The sequence below is a fragment of the Pseudophryne corroboree genome, chromosome 2, assembly GCF_028390025.1.
Source record: "Pseudophryne corroboree isolate aPseCor3 chromosome 2, aPseCor3.hap2, whole genome shotgun sequence".
NCBI classification, from domain to species: Eukaryota; Metazoa; Chordata; class Amphibia; order Anura; family Myobatrachidae; genus Pseudophryne; species Pseudophryne corroboree.
The window spans coordinates 357483988-357503620 of NC_086445.1; the positions used below are offsets into that span (position 1 = coordinate 357483988).

The following is a 19633-nucleotide window of genomic DNA, read 5'->3' on the forward strand; positions in this document are numbered from 1 at the left end:
TGCAAGTCTTCGACTCTCCAGCTACGTCTGGGTTCAATCAGAGGTGGATCCCTGGGCAATGGAAATTATATCCCAGGGTTACAAGCTGGAATTCGAAGACGTGCCTCCTCGCCGGTTTTTCAAATCTGCCTTACCAGCTTCCTCCCAAGAAAGGGAGATAGTTTAGCTGCAATTCAAAAACTGTGTCATCAACAAGTGGTTGTCAAGGTTCCCCTACTTCAACAGCGGAAGGGGTACTATTCAACCCTGTTTGTGGTCCCGAAGCCGGATGGCTTGGTCAGATCCATTCTGAATTTAAAATCCCTAAACCTGTACTTGAAAAGGTTCAAATTCAAGATGGAATCGCTCAGGGCGGTTATCGCCAGCCTGGAAGGGGGGGATTTTATGGTGTCACTAGACATAAAGGATGCATACCTTCATGTCCCCATATATCCTCCTCATCAGGCGTACCTGAGATTCGCGGTACAGGACTGTCATTACCAGTTTCAGATGTTGCCGTTTGGGCTTTCCACGGCTCCAAGGATTTTCACCAAGATAATGGCAGAAATGATGGTGCTCCTGCGCAGGCAGGGAGTCAGTTATCCCGTACTTGGACGATCTCCTGATAAAAGCGAGATCGAGAGAACAGTTGCTGCAAAGCATGTCGCTCTCCCTAAGAGTGCTGCAGCTACACGGATGGATTCTTAATCTACCAAAGTCACAGTTGGTTCCAACGACCTGGTTGACTTTCTTGTGCATGATTCTGGACACGGAACAAAAGAGGGTTTTTCTCCCGATGGAAAAAGCCCAGGAACTCCAGAACTTGGTCAGAGACCTGTTGAAACCGAAAAGTGTGTCGGTCCATCAATGCACTCGAGTACTGGGGAAAATGGTGGCGTCCTACGAGGCCATTCTCTTCGGCAGGTTTCATGCGAGGACTTTGCAGTGGGACCTTCTGGACAAGTGGTCCGGGTCCCATCTACACATTTATCAAAAGAAATCAGCCTGTCCCCCAGGGACAGGGTGTCTTTCCTGTGGTGGCTGCAGAGTGCTCACCTTCTAGAGGGTCGCAGGTTCGGCATTCAGGACTGGGTTCTGGTGACCACGGACGCGAGCTTCAGAGGATGGGGAGCAGTCACACAAGGAAGAAACTTCCAGGGACTGTGGTCAAGCCAGGAGGCTTGTCTACACATCAACGTACTGGAATTGAGGGCCATGTAGAACGGCTTGCGTCAGGCGGAGAATCGTCTTCGCGACCTACCTGTTCTGCTTCAGTCAGACAACGTCACGGCTGTGGCTTATGTAAACCGCCAAGGCGGAACAAGAAGCAGAGTGGCGATGGCGGAAGCCACCAGGATTCTTCGCTGGGCGGAAAATCATGTAAGCGCTTTGACAGCAGTCTTCATTCCGGGAGTGGACAACTGGGAAGCAGACTTCCTCAGCAGACACGGCCTCCATCCAGGAGAGTGGGGACTTCATTAAGGAGTTTTTGCAGATATAACAAGTCATTGGGGACTTCCTCAAATAGACATGATGGCGTCACTCCTCAACAAGAAGCTTCGGAGGTATTGTGCCAGGTCAAGGGACCCTCAGGCAGTAGCAGTGGACGCCCTGGTAACACCGTGGGTGTTTCAGTCGGTCTATGTGTTCCCTCCTCTTCCACTCATCTCAAAAATTGTGAGAATCATAAGACGAAAAAGTGTGCAAACAATACTCATTGTTCCAGATTGGCCTCGCAGGGCCTGGTATTCAGATCTTCAGGAAATGCTCACAGAAGATCCGTGGCCTCTTCCTCTCAGAGAGGACCTGTTGCAACAGGGGCCCTGTCTGTTCCAAGACATACCGCGGTTGCGTTTGACGGCATGGCGGTTGAACGGCGAATCCTAGCTGGGAAAGGCATTCCGGAAGAAGTCATCCCTACTCTGATGAGGGCTAGGAAGGAGGTGACGGCGAAGCATTATCACTGTATCTGTAGAAAGTATGTATCTTGGTGTGAAGCCAAGAATGCTCCTGCGGAAGGTTTCCATCTGGGCCGTTTTCTCCACTTTCTACAGACAGGAGTGGATATGGGCCTAAAATTAGGCTGCATTACGGTACAGATTTCGGCCCTATCAATTTTCTTTCAGAAGGAATTGGCTTCTCTCCCAGAAGTCCAGACTTTTGTAAAGGGAGTGCTGCACATCCATCCTCCTTTTGTGCCTCCAGTGGCACCATGGGACCTTAACGTGGTGTTACAGTTCCTGAAATCTCACTGGTTTGACCCTCTTCAAACGGTGGAATTAAAATTTCTCACTTGGAAGGTGGTCATGTTGTTGTCCTTGGCATCTGCAAGGCGGGTGTCTGAATTGGCGGCTTTGTCTCACGAAAGCCCCTATCTAATTTTCCATGTGGATAGAGCAGAATTGCGGACTCGTCCTCAGTTTTTGCCTAAGGTGGTTTCATTGTTTCATATGAACCAACCTATTGTGGTGCCTGTGGCTACGGGGGACTTGGAGGATTCCAAGTCCCTTAATGTAGTCAGGGTTTTGAAAATTTATGTAGCCAGGACGGCTCGGGTTAGGAAAACGGAGGCTCTGTTTTGTCCTGTATGCAGCCAACAATGCTGGCGCTCCTGCTTCTAAGCAGACTATTGCTCGCTGGATCTGTAACACGATTCAGCAGGCTCATTCTACGGCTGGATTGCCGTTACCAAATTCGGAAAAGGCCCATTCCACTAGGAAGGTGGGCTCTTCTTGGGCGGCTGCCCAAGGCGTCTCGGCATTACAGTTTTGCCGAGCGGCGACTTGGTCGGGTTCAAACACTTTTGCTAAATTCTACAAGTTTGATACCTTGGCTGAGGAGGACCTAATGTTTGCTCAATTGGTGCTGCAGAGTCATCCGCACTCTCCCGCCCGGTCTGGAGCTTTAGTATAATCCCCATGGTCCTTACGGAGTCCCCAGCATCCTCTAGGACGTAAGAGAAAATAAGATTTTAAACCTACCGGTAAATCTTTTTCTCCTAGTCCGTAGAGGATGCTGGGTGCCCGTCCCAGTGCGGACATATTTCTGCATGACTTGTATATAGTTATTGCTTACATAAGGGTTATGTTACAGTTAAGATCAGTTGTTGGCTGATACTGTTTTGTTCATACTGTTAACTGGTTGCGTATAGTCCAGGTTATACGGTGTGGATGGTGTGGGCTGGTATGAATCTTGCCCTTGGGTTAACAAAAATCCTTTCCTCGTACTGTCCGTCTCCTCTGGGCACAGTTTCTCTAACTGAGGTCTGGAGGAGGGGCATAGAGGGAGGAGCCAGTGCACACCCATTCTAAAGTTCTTTATAGTGCCCATGTCTCCTGCGGAGCCCGTCTATACCCCATGGTCCTTATGGAGTCCCCAGCATCCTCTACGGACTAGGAGAAAAAGATTTACCGGTAGGTTTAAAATCTTATTTTTTATACTTGGGTAGATTTTGTCTGTACAGTATGTAACATATCATAAATGCTAATGTATAATGGCAAAGGCAACCATGGATGATCCACTGATAGCTCCTAGAAACCCCATTCCCTATCTGAAGAGAATTTCCTTGGCCTCAATGCAACTAGTGCTGTCTTGACAAGTTCTGCACAGAAACGGGTGTACACTGTCTTATGAGTGCTACTGGAACCACCTCAGATGCCATTATTTCTGGGGCCCTACATGCATATGAGTAATGCATAGTGAAAGATTCTGTAAATTGAATGATCCAGGCAATGAATGTTAGCACCTGTTTGAATCACTGTGAACGTATACCTTGGTGGACGTATACCTTGGTGCAAATCACTGCCTTTCGTATATTGGACCTGATTCAGTAAGGATTGCAAATTCTGCTAAGTAGGGATCGCGTGCTGGGGGCTGCCCATCGCAAGGCAAGGTACGACCGCAATTTCAGCGTGATCGCTAAAAAATGAGGTATCCTCCTGCCGGCGCAGCTTTGCTTCGCCCGCGGGAGGGCCGCCGCCATTTTAGTGATCGCAGCGGCTGCGTGTCACGTCACGCAGCCAACCTGATCCTGCTCACCGCTTGCGCCACCACACCCCCATTTTGACGCTACACTCTGCAATGCTCTGTCTCCGCCTTTGGAAAGGAGCGTTGCCTTCACCCTGCAAATGCCTCTGTCTGATTATCAGGGAGAGGTGATCGCATTTTCTGCGGGGCCCTGCAGAAAATGCGGGCGCATGCACAGGATTAGTCCTGCGCATGTGCCCGCATCCTTTTATCATTTTTTTTGCGATCCAACCTGAATCGGGCCCATTGTTAGCATCAGTGGTGCTTCTGCAACGGTTTTGACTTTAGTTGATTTTTGGAAAATAAGTTGTGAACTGAAGTTGTTCTGCATGCATCTCCTTCTGTTCTCCTTGATAATGACTTAGAAGTTATGTTCAAAGTTCAGTTCCTTTTAGCAAATAATGAATTTATTTTTATTACCATCTAGGCTCTTCTAAATCAGCTTCGTGCAGTATTTGACCAGATAATTGAGTTCCAAAATGCCCAGGAAACAATGTACAGGGCTGCTCTTGAGGAGTTGCAACGAAGATTACAATTTGAGGAAAGAGCAAAAGAGAGAGAATTGGAGGTATGTCAATATTATGTTTCAAAAATTGTTAACCTTTCATGTGTACACGTGGTAATAACATTTATTCATTTTCTCTATCATCTTACTTGGGGACTCTTGAACCTTGAGTTTAAAGCCCTGTGGTAGCAATTTAATCTTAAATGCCTGCCTTACTATGGGGTCTATTTACTAAGCCTTGGACGGAGATAAAGTACCAGGCAATCGGCATCTAACTGCCATTTTGTCAAACACAGCCTGAAACATGGCAGTTATGAGCTGATTGGCTGGTACCTTATCTCTCTCCACTTTATCTTCCACCAAGGCTTAGTAAATAGACCCTATATCTTTTTCCCGCTGGGAATCCGTTTTTCTGCAGCAGGGTACACAGGTTTCCATAGGAAAACATTGGGGTGTAGAGTGGCTCTTGATCCAGAGGCACCAACAGGCTAAAGCTTTAGCTGTCCCAGTATGCATAGGGGCCTCCTCTATAGCTCCGCCTCCAGGCACTGAGAGCTCAGTTTCAAATCTGTGCCTGCAGCAGCAGGTCACTTAACAGGAGGGATGCACTGGGCAGCCCTGAAAAGCTTTTTCTGTTAGATTTCCTTACTTCTCTGGCTGGGCTGTCAGTGCTGCAGCTCCATCATCTCCCAAGTGGCGTTGCATACCCCTGCTGTCCTGGTTCCCGGGTACTTACAACGGAATTGTCCTGGCTTAGGCGCAGAGTCACAGAATGCTCTTGTGGTTCGTATGGCTCCTACAAGGAGGAGGTAAGAGAGTCCCCCAGACGGGTCCGGCCATTAAATCGCCTACCGTCCGCTGTCTGGGGAGACGGACCGCGGCGCTGGCGTGGACATGGTCACTGGGCAGGGACCCCACTAGACCACCAGAGCATAGGAGCACAGGTCGGGTGTACTAACACCCCATTTAATAAGGTACCTGGGGTGGAAGACCAGCATAGGGGAGGTGGCGCTTGACCTGTAGCCCCTCCCCTGGCCCACGGCGCCGTCTCCACACAGATTTACCGCCCTGGAGCTGCCTCACACTCTTCCTCACTCCCTGACAGAAACGCTGGGCGCCATTTTCACAGCATAGCTGCAGCAGGTCTCAGGGATTGCAAGGAAAGGTCTCCCATGTAAAGCAGCCTTTATACAGCGCTGAGACTTTACATTCACTTGAGTATCCTACATGTCTTTGAGACAGCGTTATTTGAGAAATGTGTACCTTGCAGAATACATTTATGAGTATTATGATATCCTCTGGTCACTGACCGCGCTGTGATAGATAGATAGAGATATATAGATAGATAGATATATATATATATATATATATAACTTCCAGCAGATCGGCACTCAATATAATAAAACACATACCTCGGTGCTCCCAGTCCAAACACGTTGTCCACGTGGCAATAAGTCCAAAGAAAGAGGACGGCACTCACAGGGTTTTGATTATAGCATTTGTAATCCAAAAATGTCAAAACTTCATCGACGTTTCGGTGTCACAGCATCATGCATTATAACGTGTTATTCCTGTAAGCTTCACTTTTGCTCAGCAGCTTATCATGTACGCAGTGTGATGCACATTGCGTTTTTAACCTCTTCCCACATGTGTTTCTATCATGTGTGGTTTCCCTTTTTTCATACTTTGGGATCCCGTTCCTGTCCCACTGTAGACAGCAGGGGTCGCTAACTCCTTGGTGCTGCGATGCGTGTTGTGTCCTAGCAACAGCGGCGTCGCGTCACTCTGGCGCACTAGTGGGTGACGTCATTGTGATGCGTCTCGCCGCTCCAGCGGACGGGCCGGGCGCCTTCACAGGTGTGGGTGTTTTCTGGTACTTTGGCTCCTTTATAAGTGTGGTAAGTGGCTCTTTGTAATTGTCTTGGTCACGTTTATTTACAGTTAAATATCCTGATGACAGTGCTGTGACACCGAAACGTCGATGAAGTTTTGACATTTTTGGATTACAAATGCTATAATCAAATCCCTGTGAGTGCCGTCCTCTTTCTTTGGAGATATATATATATATATATATATATATATATATATATATATATATATATATATATATAGAGAGAGAGAGAGAGATTAGTTCGGTGCAGCTTTATTTTGATAATTTCTGCATGGCTTATGACTGTGTGCCTGTATTTGCTATGTGGTTTCACTATATTCTGTACCCTGGGCTAGGTGCGTCTGGGTCTTATAGTCTTACACAGTATTTATCTATATAGTATTTTCTACTGTTACAGTCACGTTATATCAGATTTTATCCCACAGGTATTGTTCTGTCTGGGGACTTATTCGTCCTGTAATAGCCCATTTGTTGCATATACTGTATAATAATGTTGAACAAAAAGGGCAGTAAATCTGTGGAAGCTCCTGCATCATGCAGAGTATGCTCCAAGGATTTATCAGAGGGGGAAGTGTTTGTTTGATGGTCTGTGTAATACTTGCTATGCACCTCACAGTCAGTCCGCAGCTTCTGCACCTACTCAGGAGCCACCCTGGGCAGCATTCACCACCCTGCTGGGTGCTCTGGTGGAACGCCTTGCGCCCCCTGTGGGACCACCGGTGCCATTACCGCCACAAATTGTCCCTATGGTTAATCCCACCTTTGGCGGAAAATTTGTCTAATCAACTGCAGCAACTAAATCAGTCTCTGGTTAGACAGAAATCTACCCAGGGTCACTCCTGTGTCCCTGGGCCCTTTAAGCGGGCTGCTTCCTCGTCACAATCTACAAACCTCTCTGATGTTTCATCTGAAGACGAGGGGGAGCATATGGTTCTGTCAGACACTGAATCCTGTGTTACTGATGAGGATTTTCCCTTACAAATTGATGTCCCTGCCCTGGTGGTTGCTCTTAAGCATATCCTGCAAATCACAGATGAGGAGGATTCCACTACTGTGGCAAAGAAAATTGATGAGTTTAAACAGCAGAAGGTGGTTAAAACTGTGTTCCCCCATTCTGATCATTTAGTGGACATCAGGCGGGAACCCTGGTCTAATCCAGGGAATAAATTCCCTGTTCCTAAACAGGCCTTAGCTCGCTATCCTCTTCCTGCAGAGTTGTTTAACAAATGGGAGACTCCGCAGCAGTTGAATTCTCATATCATCCACTCTGCCTGTCATCACTGTCACCTCACTGAAAGAGCCGACAGATAAGCGTGTTGAGGGATGACTGAAATCTGTATACTCCCTTACAGGAGCTGTTCATAGACCCACTATAGTTGCCTCTTGGGCGGCAAAAGGTATTGAGGCATGGGTTCAGGCATTAGAAGAAGAGCTGCCCGAGGATATTTCTGACAATGCCAGACAATACCTGTCTCACATTACCACAGCTTCTTATTACTGTATATTCAAGAGGCGTCCTCTGAGGCGGGAGTATTTGCAGCCAAGACGTTGACTTCGTCTGTACTGGAGTGCTGCATACTGTGGTTGAGGTTGTGGATAGTCCTGGACTCCAAAAACACTTTGGAGGTACTCCCCTTCACTGGGGACATTTTTGTTTGGGGAAGACCTAAATAAAATTGTGTCTGAATTTTACAGCTGCTAAAACAGCTTTTCTCCCAACTACTAATCCTTGTGCACAGAAGGCAAAAGGTACCACTTTTCGTTCCTTTTGGCCTCAAGAGAAAGCAAAGGGTCAGTCATACCCAAGACTAACTCGTGCTCCCAAAACTACCAAGCCCAAGGCAAAACAGTCCTGGGCAGCCCATCAGCCTGCTGCAAAACAATGCAAGCCTGCTGCATGACAGGGCGGGCCTCCCCCTGGGGGACCACAGGGTGGGAGGCCGACTTCTACAGTTCACCCAGGTCTGGTTAAAGACCACTTTAGACGCATGGGTACTAGAAGTTGTCTCACGGATACGCTGTCTCCTTCAAGAGACGTTCCCCTCACCAGTTCTTCACAATGGCTCTCTCTCCGGATCTGTTAAAGGCGCAACCTACAGTCGTAGGTTTTCTCCTGAGTACAGGAGTGGTTGTGCCGGTACCTCAGTCCCAGAGGGGCAGAGGTTACTACTCAACCTTGTTTCTGGTCCCAAAACCCAGTGGGTCTTTCCGGCCTACACTTGACCTCAATTCTCTGAACAAGTTTGTGAGAGGATCCAGGTTTCATATGGAAACACTGCTCTCATGTGTGCTGGCTATGAAACCCGGAGACTATATGGTATCCTGATATACAGGATTCATATCTGCATATTCCTATTGCCATGTCACATCAGCAGTTCCTGCGGTTTGCTACTGGCAACCTGCACTACCAATTCCAGGCTCTGCCTTTTGGAATGGCTACGGCTCCTCGGGTCTTCACCGAGGTCATGACCATGATGATGGCTCATCTCCGTCGCCAGGGAATCAGAATCCTGTCGGACGACCTGCTGATTCTGGCAAATTCCCACAAAGTCCTCTTCGGTCATTTACACTTGACAGTGGATTTTCTGCAAGCCTATGGATGGCTAATAAATTTGAAAAAGTCCTCGCTGGCCCCATCTCAGAGCATGGTGCACCTAGGGACACTCTTGGACACACAGAGTCAGAAACTGTTCCTGTCTCCAGACAAAGTCCTGAAACTTCAGGACAGTATAAGACACTTCATTCGTCGCCCTCGAGTGTCTGTACACTCAGCGATGCAAATATTTTGCCTGATGGTGTCGTTTTTCAACATTGTAAAGTACGCTCAATTTCACTCTCGTCCTCTGCAACGGTTTATCCTGTCAAAATGGGACGGCCTAACTCATCGGATCAGGTACCAGATGGTCACGGTGACTCTTGAGGTTCATCTATCGCTGTCCTAGTGACTCCAGGAACAGCAGTTGTGCAAGGGCCGTCCATTCCGGATCCCCAAATGGTCCTACTGACAACGTACGCCAGTCTACGGGAATGGGGAGCATTGTTGGAGCGACATTCGTTTCAGGGTCATTGGACCAAGTTGGAATCATTCCTCCCAATCAACATTCTAGAGCTACAGGCAGTGTTCAATATGCTGTCCCTTGCCCTGCCTCTAGCATGGAACAGGCCTGTTCAGGTAAAGTCAGACAACGCCACCGAGGTGGCATACATAAACCATCAAGGCTGCACTCGAAGCCACATGGCAATGATGGAAGTGTCAAAAATCCTTTGTTGTGCGGAACGCCATCTGCCAGCCCTATCGGCAGTGTTCATTCCAGGCGTCCTAAACTGGGAAGCGGACTTCCTCAGTCGCCAGGATGTTCACTCCAGAGAGTGGAGCCTTCATCCAGAAGTTTTTCAACTCTTGGTGGACAGGTTGGGCCTACCAGACGTAGACCTCATGGCATCTCAACAGAACTACAAGGTTCCGGTCTTCGAATCACGGACTAGGGATCCTCAGGCAGCATTCGTGGACGCACTGGCAGCTCCGTGGAACTTTATTACATATGCTGATCCTAGTTGCTCCGGTGTGGCCGAGACGCATTGGTTGTCAGAAATGCAGGGTCTGTCGATAGGGCGTCCCCTTCTACTTCCACAGCGTCAAGACCTCCTCGTACAGTGCCCTTGTCTCTACTCAGACCTGGCCAGACCGGCTTTGACTGCGTGGCTCTTAAAGCATCACTCCTGAGGACCAAAGGCTTTACTGAGGCGGTTATGTTAACTATGCTGAAGGCCCGCAAACCGGCCTCTGCCCGGATTTATTACTGGATTTGGCATACTTATTTCACCTGGTGTGCTGATAAGAATTATGACACTGGTAGATTTAAGACTTCCAGAGTTCTGGCTTTTCTGCAAAGAGGCTTGGACTTAGGTCTTCGTCTGGCCTCCCTCAAAGTTCACATATCTGCAAGATTGCTTCTATACCTGATGTTCATACATTCACTCAGGGTGTTCTACGTATTCAGCCTCCCTATTGACTCCATGGGATCTACATTTTTAGCCTCCCCCCAGTGGCTCCATGGGATCTGTCTGTTGTGCTGAATGCCCTGCAAGAGTCTCCATTTGAACTTCTTGAGTCAGTGGACCTTAAATGTCTCACGGCCAGGGTCCTATTCTTGCTGTCTATTGCCTCTGCAAGAAGGGTGTCGGACTTAGGCGCTTTGTCCTGTCGTCCACCCTTTCTGGTCTATAACCGTGACCGGCCAGTTCTGTGAACTCGACCCGGATATTTACCTAAGGTGGTGTTGTCATCATTTCACCTCAACCAAGAGATTGTGGTCCTGGCTTTTATCTCTTCGGACTTAGAACGTTCTTTGGATGTGGTTAGGACTGCCTCTATTAGGCGGTTGGATGCCCTCTTTTTCCAGTTTGGTTTCCCCAAACATGGCTGTTGCACAAGCCTATGCGCAGGCTGCTACGTGGTCCTCTGTGAATACGTTTCTTAGGTTCTATGCCTTTTTGATACCTTCGCCTCCCAAGATGCTTCCTTTGGATGCCGGATTCTCACATCCGCTAAGGTGCGTCCTCTCCCTTGAGGAACTGCTTTCCCTGTGGAAACCTGTTTACCCTGCTGCAGAAAAGAAGTGTGATGTAGACTTACCATTGTTGACACTTTTTCTGTGAAGTACACAGGGCTCCACGGTGCCCACCCTGACGCACCTAGCTTCTTTGGGTTGTATGGCATTAGACGCTGGTACCTTCTCCTGTCGTGAGAATGTGGTTCTATGTGACTAACATCTGCCTTCACTCTTGCCTGCTCCTGCATTGGACTGGTTATCGAAACTGAGCTCTCAGTGCCTGGAGGCGGGGTTATAGAGGAGGCCCCTATGCATCCTGGGACAGCTAAAGCTTTAGCCTATTGGTGCCTCTAGATTAAGTTCCACCCTGCATCCCGATGTTTCCCTGTGGAACCCTGTGTACTTTGCAGAAAAAGTGTTAACAATGGTAAGTATACCATAACACTTCTTTTTCCTATGTGCCCTCTGGTAGCAATACTTAACGTCCTGTGAGAAGTGATATAATATTGATTTGCGATCTAGCGCTAACGTTTGAATCATGACCAATTCAATATAAACGTTGCCAATACTCAATTTGGCAGTAAATGCGACCATCTTATAGACAATTGATTTTTAGGCTCCCTACACTGGATAATGCTAAGTTAACTTGGTGCTCTACTAATAGAGCTGAAAGAGTTATTATAAGGGGAAGTAGTTAGGTTCCCGACAGCCGGGATCCCAGCGGTCGATATACTGACGCCGGGATCCCGAAGTAGAAGGTAATCTGGACCCCGGGATGCACCGACACCCTGCTACAGAGGTGGGCGGTTAAGTTTAGACCGAAGAAGAGGGGTTAGTGTTAGCCTGCAGGGCCAAGAAGGTTAGGGACCGGGGAGGGAGGGTTAGGGTTAGGCACATAGTAGGGGATGTTAGGGTTAGGCATCAAGAAGGGAGGGTTAGGTTTAGGCAGTGGGGAAGGGAGGGTTAGGCACAAAACATGGAGGTTTAGGGTTAGGCACCCACAAGGGAGGGTTAGGGTAGGGGGCAGAAGAGAGTTAGCGGGCTTACTGGGGGGCTGTCGGGAATCTGATGGATCGGATGCCGCTTTCGATATTCTAACCGCCGGCATCCTGTCCATCGGCAAATCATACTGATCCCATTATAAGTTATATGCCAGTCGTGATTGGAGTGGCCATGAAAAATGTGGAATAATGCAATTGGTTAATGCAAATTTCTGATTGGAGGAGCAGGATGTCCACGGGTATGTAAGGCAGATCCAGCGGATAATTAGTTTTTCCTTGCCTTGAATAGAATTTTTTTTTTCACAAGCAAGAACTTTATTATTTAGTGGACACACAGTGTGCTATATATTTTAATCACTATCTCAAACTTATTCACAAACTTTTCTATCTTTATTTTACTTCGCTGGTTTTAGTATATAAGGGGTAATTCAGACTGCATTGCTGTAGCGGTAGTGATCACATTTTTAAATGTTTTGTGAAGTATGCTCGCGCAGCAGATGCACTGCGCGTGCGCACCCCGGGAGCCCAGTGAGATGCTAAATCATCTCTGGGCTGTGATCGCCACTCTGCCTGATTGACAGGCGGTCACGGGAAGGGTGGGGGCGTGCCAGCGACGTTAGAATGCCGTTGGCAGGGTGCGATCCGGACAACGAGGCGTGTCTGGACCGTTGGGGGGATTGCGACCCGGGATGCTGTGGGAAGCTCCCTGCCAGAGTGCAAGAGCTGTGCAGGCAGGGAGCTATTCACCGGGTGCAAAAGCATCGCCGCTGCGCAATGCTTTTACACCAGTGCGGAGAGGGTAGGGCCAGGCATACGGGGTGGACTAGCCCTGTGCTGCGCGTCCCCCCGCATGCCTGAGAAAATGATCGTAGATGTGCTAAATTTAGCACATCTACGGTTAGATTTGAATTAGGCCCATAGTTCTAAGATATTTAAAAAACAATAAAAGTTATATTTCTCTAACGTCCTTGAGGATGCTGGGACTCCGTAAGGACCATGGGGAATAGACGGGCTCCGCAGGAGATGGGGCACTTTAAGAAAGCTTTGGACTCTGGGTGTGCACTGGCTCCTCCCTCTATGCCCCTCCTCCAGACCTCAGTTTTACACTGTGCCCAGAGCAAGATGGGTGCACTGCAGAGAGCTCTCCAGAGTTCTCTGCTTAGAAGCATTTTTGTTTGGATTTTTTTTCTACCTTTTACTACTTTTTCACAGGGAGCACTGCTGGCAACAGGCTCCCTGCATCGAGGGACTGAGGAGAGAGGAGCAGACCTTCTTGTCAAAGATAGGCTCTGCTTCCTCGGCTACTGGACACCATTAGCTCCAGAGGGGGTGAACGCAGGTTCTTACTGGGCGTCCACCCCCGGAGCCGCGCCACCATTCTCCTCACAGAGCTAGAAGTACAGAAGACAGAAGTCGTCAGGCGGCAGAAGCCTTCAGCTTCACTGAGGTAACGCACAGCACTGCAGCTGTGCGTCATTGCTCCCATACACCTCACATACTCCGGTCACTGTAAGGGTGCAGGGCGCAGGGGGGGGGGGCGCCCTGGGCAGCAATATAAACCTCTGCATGGCAAAAACACTATATACATGTACAGGTGAGCTCTGTACATGTATATAAAAGAGCCCCCGCCATATTTTACTAAGTTTGAGCGGGACAGAAGCCCGCCGCCGAGGGGGCGGGGCTTCTCCCTCAGCACTCACCAGCGCCATTTTCTCTCCACAGCACTGCTGAGAGGAAGCTCCCCGGACTCTCCCCTGCTTACACACGGTGAAAGGGTGCTTAAAAGAGAGGGGGGGGGGGACATAATTGGCGGTTTACATATTATACAGCGCTGCTGGGGAAAAACATTTTGTGTTGGTCTCCAGGGTTATTGCGCTGGGGTGTGTGCTGGCATACTCTCTCTCTGTCTCTCCAAAGGGCCTTGACAGGGATACTGTCTTCAGGAAAGGGGTTCCCTGTGTGTGTGTGTGTGTGAAGTATGTCTGTACGCATGTGTTGACATGTTTGACGAGGAAATGTGGAGGGGGAGTGCTTGAATGTCAGGTCGCCGTCGGCAACGCCGACACCGGAATGGGTGGATATGCTGAATGTCTTGAATGCACATGTCAATCTATTGCATAAAAGATTAGACAAGGCAGAAGCTAGGGATCAGTCAGGTAGCCAGTCCATGCCTGTCCCTGGGGCGCCAGGTCCTTCGGGGTCTCAGAAGCGCACCATATCCCAGATCGATGACACAGATACCGTGTCGACTATGAAGATGCAAAATTACAGCCAAAGGTGGCTAAGGGTATACGGTACATGATTATTGCCATTAAAGAGGTTTTGCATATTACTGAGGAACCCCCTGTCCCTGACACGATGACACGAGGGTACACATGCATAAAGGGAAAAAGCCTGAAGTCACTTTTCCATCCTCATTTGAATTAAGTGACTTGTGCGAAAAGGCTTGGGAATCTCCGGATAGGAGACCACAAGTTCCCAAAAGGATTTTCATAGCGTATCCTTTTCCACTAACTGATAGGATACGCTGGGAATCTTCGCCAAAAGTTGACAAGGCGCTTACACGTTTGTCCAAAAAGGTGGCACTGCCTTCTCAGGATACGGCTTCCCTCAAGGAACCTGCTGATCGCAGGCAGGAAATTACCTTAAAGCACATTTACAATCATTCCGGTACTATTGCTCGACCGGCTATGGCGTCGGCCTGGGTTTGTAGTGCGGTTGTGGCATGGGCAGATTCCTTATCTACGGAAATTGACACCTTAGATAGGGACGCCATTCAAATGACCATAGAGCATATCAGAGATGCTGCCTTGTATATGAGGGATGCTCAGAGAGGCATTTGTTTATTAAGCTCCAGAATAAATGCTATGTCTATTTCTGCTAGGCGGCTCTTGTGGACCCGACAGTGGATGGGAGATGCCGATTCAAAGCGGCATATGGAGTCCTTGCCTTACAAAGGGGTGGAGTTGTTTGGAGACGGCCTCTCGGATCTTGTCGCTACTGCTGGTAAGTCAAATTTCTTACCTTATGTCCCCCCGCAGCATACAAAAAAGGCACCTCATTATCAAATGCAGTCCTTTCGTTCCAATAAAAACAAGAAGGTACGTGGATCATCCTTTGTTGCCAGAGGGAAAGGCAGGGGAAAAAAGCTGCACACAGCTAGTTCCCAAGAGCAGAAGTCCTCCCCTGCGTCTGCAAAGTCCACCGCATGACGCTGGGGCTTTCCGAGGGGAGGCAGATCTGGTGGGGGCTCGTCTTCAGTTTTTCAGCCACGTCTGGGTTCACTCGCAGGTGGATCCCTGGGCATTAGAGATTGTTTCTCAGGGATACAGGCTGGAATTCGAAGACTTGCCTCCTCACCGATTTTTCAAATCGGCTCTGCCGGCTTCCCCCTCAGAGAGGGAGCTAGTGTTGGCAGCATTCCAAAAATTGTATATTCAACAGGTGATTGTCACAGTTCCTCATCTCCAGCAAGGAGAGGGATATTACTCAACCCTGTTTGTGGTCCCGAAACCGGACGGTTCGGTCAGACCCATTTTAAACCTGAAATCTCTGAACCTGTACTTGAAGAGGTTCAGGTTCAAAATGGAATCACTCAGGGCGGTCATCGCCAGCCTGGAGGGTGGGGGATTGGATGGTGTCCCTGGACATAAGGGATGCTTACCTTCATGTTCCGATATTCCCCCCGCATCAGGCGTTACTGAGATTTGCAGTGCAGGACTGTCACTACCAATTTCAGACGTTGCCGTTTGGGCTTTCCACGGCCCCGAGAATTTTCACCAAGGTAATGGCGGAAATGATGGTGCTCCTGCGCAGGCAGGGGGTCACAATTATCCCATACTTGGACGATCTCCTCATAAAGGCGAGATCTCGGGAGAGGTTGCTGGACAGCGTGTCTCTGTCCATGAAGACGTTGCAGATACACGGCTGGATTCTCAATATACCGAAGTCCCAGCTAGTCCCTACAACGCGTCTGACCTTTTTGGGGCTGATTCTAGACACAGACCAGAAAAAGGTTTTTCTTCCGATCGAAAAGGTTCAGGAACTCATAGCCATGGTCAGGTACCTATTAAAACCAAAAAAGGTTTCAGTGCATCATTGCACGCGGGTACTGGGGAAGATGGTGGCTTCCTACGAGGCCATACCTTTCGGCAGGTTCCATGCGAGGACTTTTCAATGGGACCTCTTGGACAGGTGGTCCGGGTCCCATTTACAAATGCATCAAAGGATCACCCTGTCTCCCAGGACCAGGGTATCTCTCCTGTGGTGGCTGAACAGTGCTCACCTACTAGAAGGTTGCAGGTTCGGTATTCAGGACTGGGTCCTGGTGACCACGGACGAAAGCCTCCGAGGCTGCGGAGCAGTGACACTGGGAAGAAATTTCCAAGGTCTCTGGTCAAGCCTAGAGTCTTGTCTCCACATCAACGTCCTGGAGTTGAGGGCCATATACAACGCCCAGCGTCAAGTGGAGGAATTGCTTCGGAGAAAACCGGTTCTGATTCAGTCAGACAATGTCACGACAGTGGCTCATATAAACCGCCAAGGCGGAACAAGGAGCAGAATGGCCATGGCAGAAGCGACCAGGATTCTACGCTGGGCAGAAGGCCATGTAAGCGTGCTGTCAGCGGTGTTCATCCCGGGGGTGGACAACTGGGAGGCGGACTTCCTCAGCAGGCACGACCTGCATTCGGGAGAGTGGGGACTTCATCAAGAAGTCTTTGCACAGATCACGGATCGTTGGGGACTGCCTCAAATCGACATGATGGCATCCCGTCTCAACAAAAAGCTAAAGCGGTATTGCGCCAGGTCAAGGAACCCTCAGGCGGTAGCGGTAGACGCTCTGGTGTCACCTTGGGTGTTCAGATCGGTCTGTGTGTTTCCTCCTTTTCCTCTCATACCCAAGGTGTTGAGAATAATACGAAGAAGCAGGGTCAGAACAATACTCATTGTTCCGGATTGGCCACGGAGGACTCGGTATCCGGAGCAGCAAGAGTTGCTCGCAGGGGATCCGTGGCCTCTTCCTCTAAGGCAGGACCTGCTGCGGCAGGGGCCCTGTCTGTTCCAAGACTTACCGCGGCTGCGTTTGACGGCATGGCGGTTGAACGCCGGATCCTAGCGGAAAAAGGGATTCCGGAGGAAGTCATTCCTACCCTGATCAAGGCTAGGAAAGACGTGACATTAAAACATTATCACCGAATATGGCGGAAATATGTTTCTTGGTGTGAGGCCAGAGCTGCTCCTACGGAGGAGTTCCATTTGGGCCGTCTACTTCACTTCCTTCAAACAGGAGTGACTTTGGGCCTAAAATTAGGGTCCATAAAGGTCCAGATTTCGGCTTATCCATTTTCTTTCAAAGAGAATTAACCCCCTATTCCTGAAGTACAGACCTTTGTGAAGGGAGTGCTGCATATTCAGCCTCCCTTTGTGCCTCCGGTGGCGCCTTGGGGTCTTAGCGTGGTGTTACGTTTCCTCAAGTCACCTTGGTTTGAACCACTCAAAACTGTGGAGTTGAAATACCTCACGTGGAAAGGGGTCATGTTGTTGGCGTTAGCCACGGCAAGACGTGTTTCCGAATTGGCGGCTTTATCACATAAAAGCCCATACTTGGTTTTTCACGTGGATAGGGCAGAGTTGAGGACTCGCCCTCACTTTCTGCCAAAAGTGGTCTCATCTTTTCATGTGAACCAACCTATTGTCGTGCCTGTGGCTACACGGGACTTGGAGGATTCCGAGTCCCTGGATGTAGTCGGGGCTTTTAAGATTTATGTGACCAGAACAGCTAGAATCAGGAAGACTGAAGCATTGTTCGTTCTGTATACGGCCAACAAGGTTGGCGCTCCTGCTTCAAAGCAGACTATTGCTCGCTGGATCTGTAACACGATTCAGCAGGCGCATTCTACGGCAGGATTGCCGTTACCAAAATCTGTTAAGGCCCACTCCACTAGGAAAGTGGGCTCTTCTTGGGCGGCTGCCCGTGGGGTCTCGGCATTACAGTTGTGCCGAGCAGCTACTTGGTCTTGGACAAACACCTTTGCAAAGTTCTATAAGTTTGATACCCTGGCTGAGGAGGACCTCCTGTTTGCTCAATCGGTGCTGCAGAGTCATCCGCACTCTCCCGCCCTTTTGGGAGCTTTGGTATAATCCCCATGGTCCTTACGGAGTCCCAGCATCCTCAAGGACGTTAGAGAAAATAAGATTTTACTTACCGGTAAATCTATTTCTCGTAGTCCGTAGAGGATGCTGGGCGCCCGTCCCAAGTGCGGACTTCTTCTACAAGACTTGTATATAGTTATTGCTTACATAAGGGTTATGTTATAGTTTTTAGGTGGAACCGTGGCTATGTTGTTGTTCATACTGTTAACTGGGCAAGTTATCACAAGTTATACGGTGTGATTGGTGTGGCTGGTATGAATCTAGCCCTTAGATTTACAAAAATCCTTCCTCGTACTGTCCATCTCCTCTGAGCACAGTTTCCCTAACTGAGGTCTGGAGGAGGGGCATAGAGGGAGGAGCCAGTGCACACCCAGAGTCCAAAGCTTTCTTAAAGTGCCCAATCTCCTGCAGAGCCCGTCTATTCCCCATGGTCCTTACGGAGTCCCATCATCCTCTACAGACTACGAGAAATAGATTTACCGGTGAGTAAAATCTTATTTTTAATGTATTTTTTGGCACCACATTGGACAGTTTATCCTTTCTCTTTAAACTGACATTCGCATATCATTTGTCTGTGGTAGCACGCTCTATTTTGATCTGTTTGATTTATTGGAAATAATATATTGGGGGTCTGTATATGAAGAATATATGTCTTGTGCGACTGGTTAAAATACATGTTCTCCAAATGTTGACAGCTGTTAAGTTTTTTTTGGTTCACTCACAAAGGCATCATAACTGTTTAAAACATTTTCTGCAGATTTATTCCTTGGTGGCTTAAATAGACACCACAAACTGGCATGGCTGGTGCTAACTTTTTACATTAAATGTGTGTGGAAGCAGCATTCACCAAACAATTTTCTTTTGTTGTGTTACACATGTACAAAGAGAAATCAGCGCCCATCACTGATACAAAGCTGTGTTATGGAATAAAATATCTATCTAGATCTGTGCCAGATAGTTACTTATTGCTTCATTGCCATGAAATGGATACATTATTAAAGAATGTATTTCTCTTACGTCCTAGAGGATGCTGGGGACTCCGTTAGGACCATGGGGTATAGACGGGCTCCGCAGGAGACATGGGCACTATAAGACTTTAGAATGGGTGTGCACTGGCTCCTCCCTCTATGCCCCTCCTCCAGACCTCCGTTATATCCTCTGCCAAGAGGAGACTGGATGCACTGCAGGGGAGCTCTCCTGAGTTTCTCTGAAAATACTTTTTTGTTAGGTTTTTTATTTTCAGGGAGCACTGCTGGCAACAGGCTCCCTGCATCGTGGGACTGAGGGGAGAGAAGCAGACCTACTTAAATGATAGGCTCTGCTTCTTAGGCTACTGGACACCATTAGCTCCAGAGGGTCGGAACACAGGTGTCGTCCTCGCTGTTAGTCCCGGAGCCGCGCCGCCATCCACCTCACAGAGCTGGAAGATAGAAGCCGGGTGAGTATAAGAAGAAAGAAGACTTCACAGGTGGCAGAAGACTACAAATCTTCACTGAGGTACCGCGCAGTGGTCACGCTGCGCGCC

At 48.8% G+C, this 19633-nt stretch overlaps 1 protein-coding gene across 2 annotated transcripts in view; it reads left to right on the plus strand.

Moving 5' to 3' along the window:
* The window catches only part of TUBGCP3 (tubulin gamma complex component 3), a 634372-nt gene that overhangs the window by 586226 nt on the left and 28513 nt on the right, over positions 1 to 19633 (plus strand). For both annotated transcript variants that reach the window (XM_063953156.1, XM_063953155.1), the window contains exon 20: positions 4433 to 4573. In XM_063953156.1, the coding sequence (XP_063809226.1) occupies positions 4433 to 4573 (141 nt within the window). The remainder of the gene's footprint in view (positions 1 to 4432; positions 4574 to 19633) is intronic.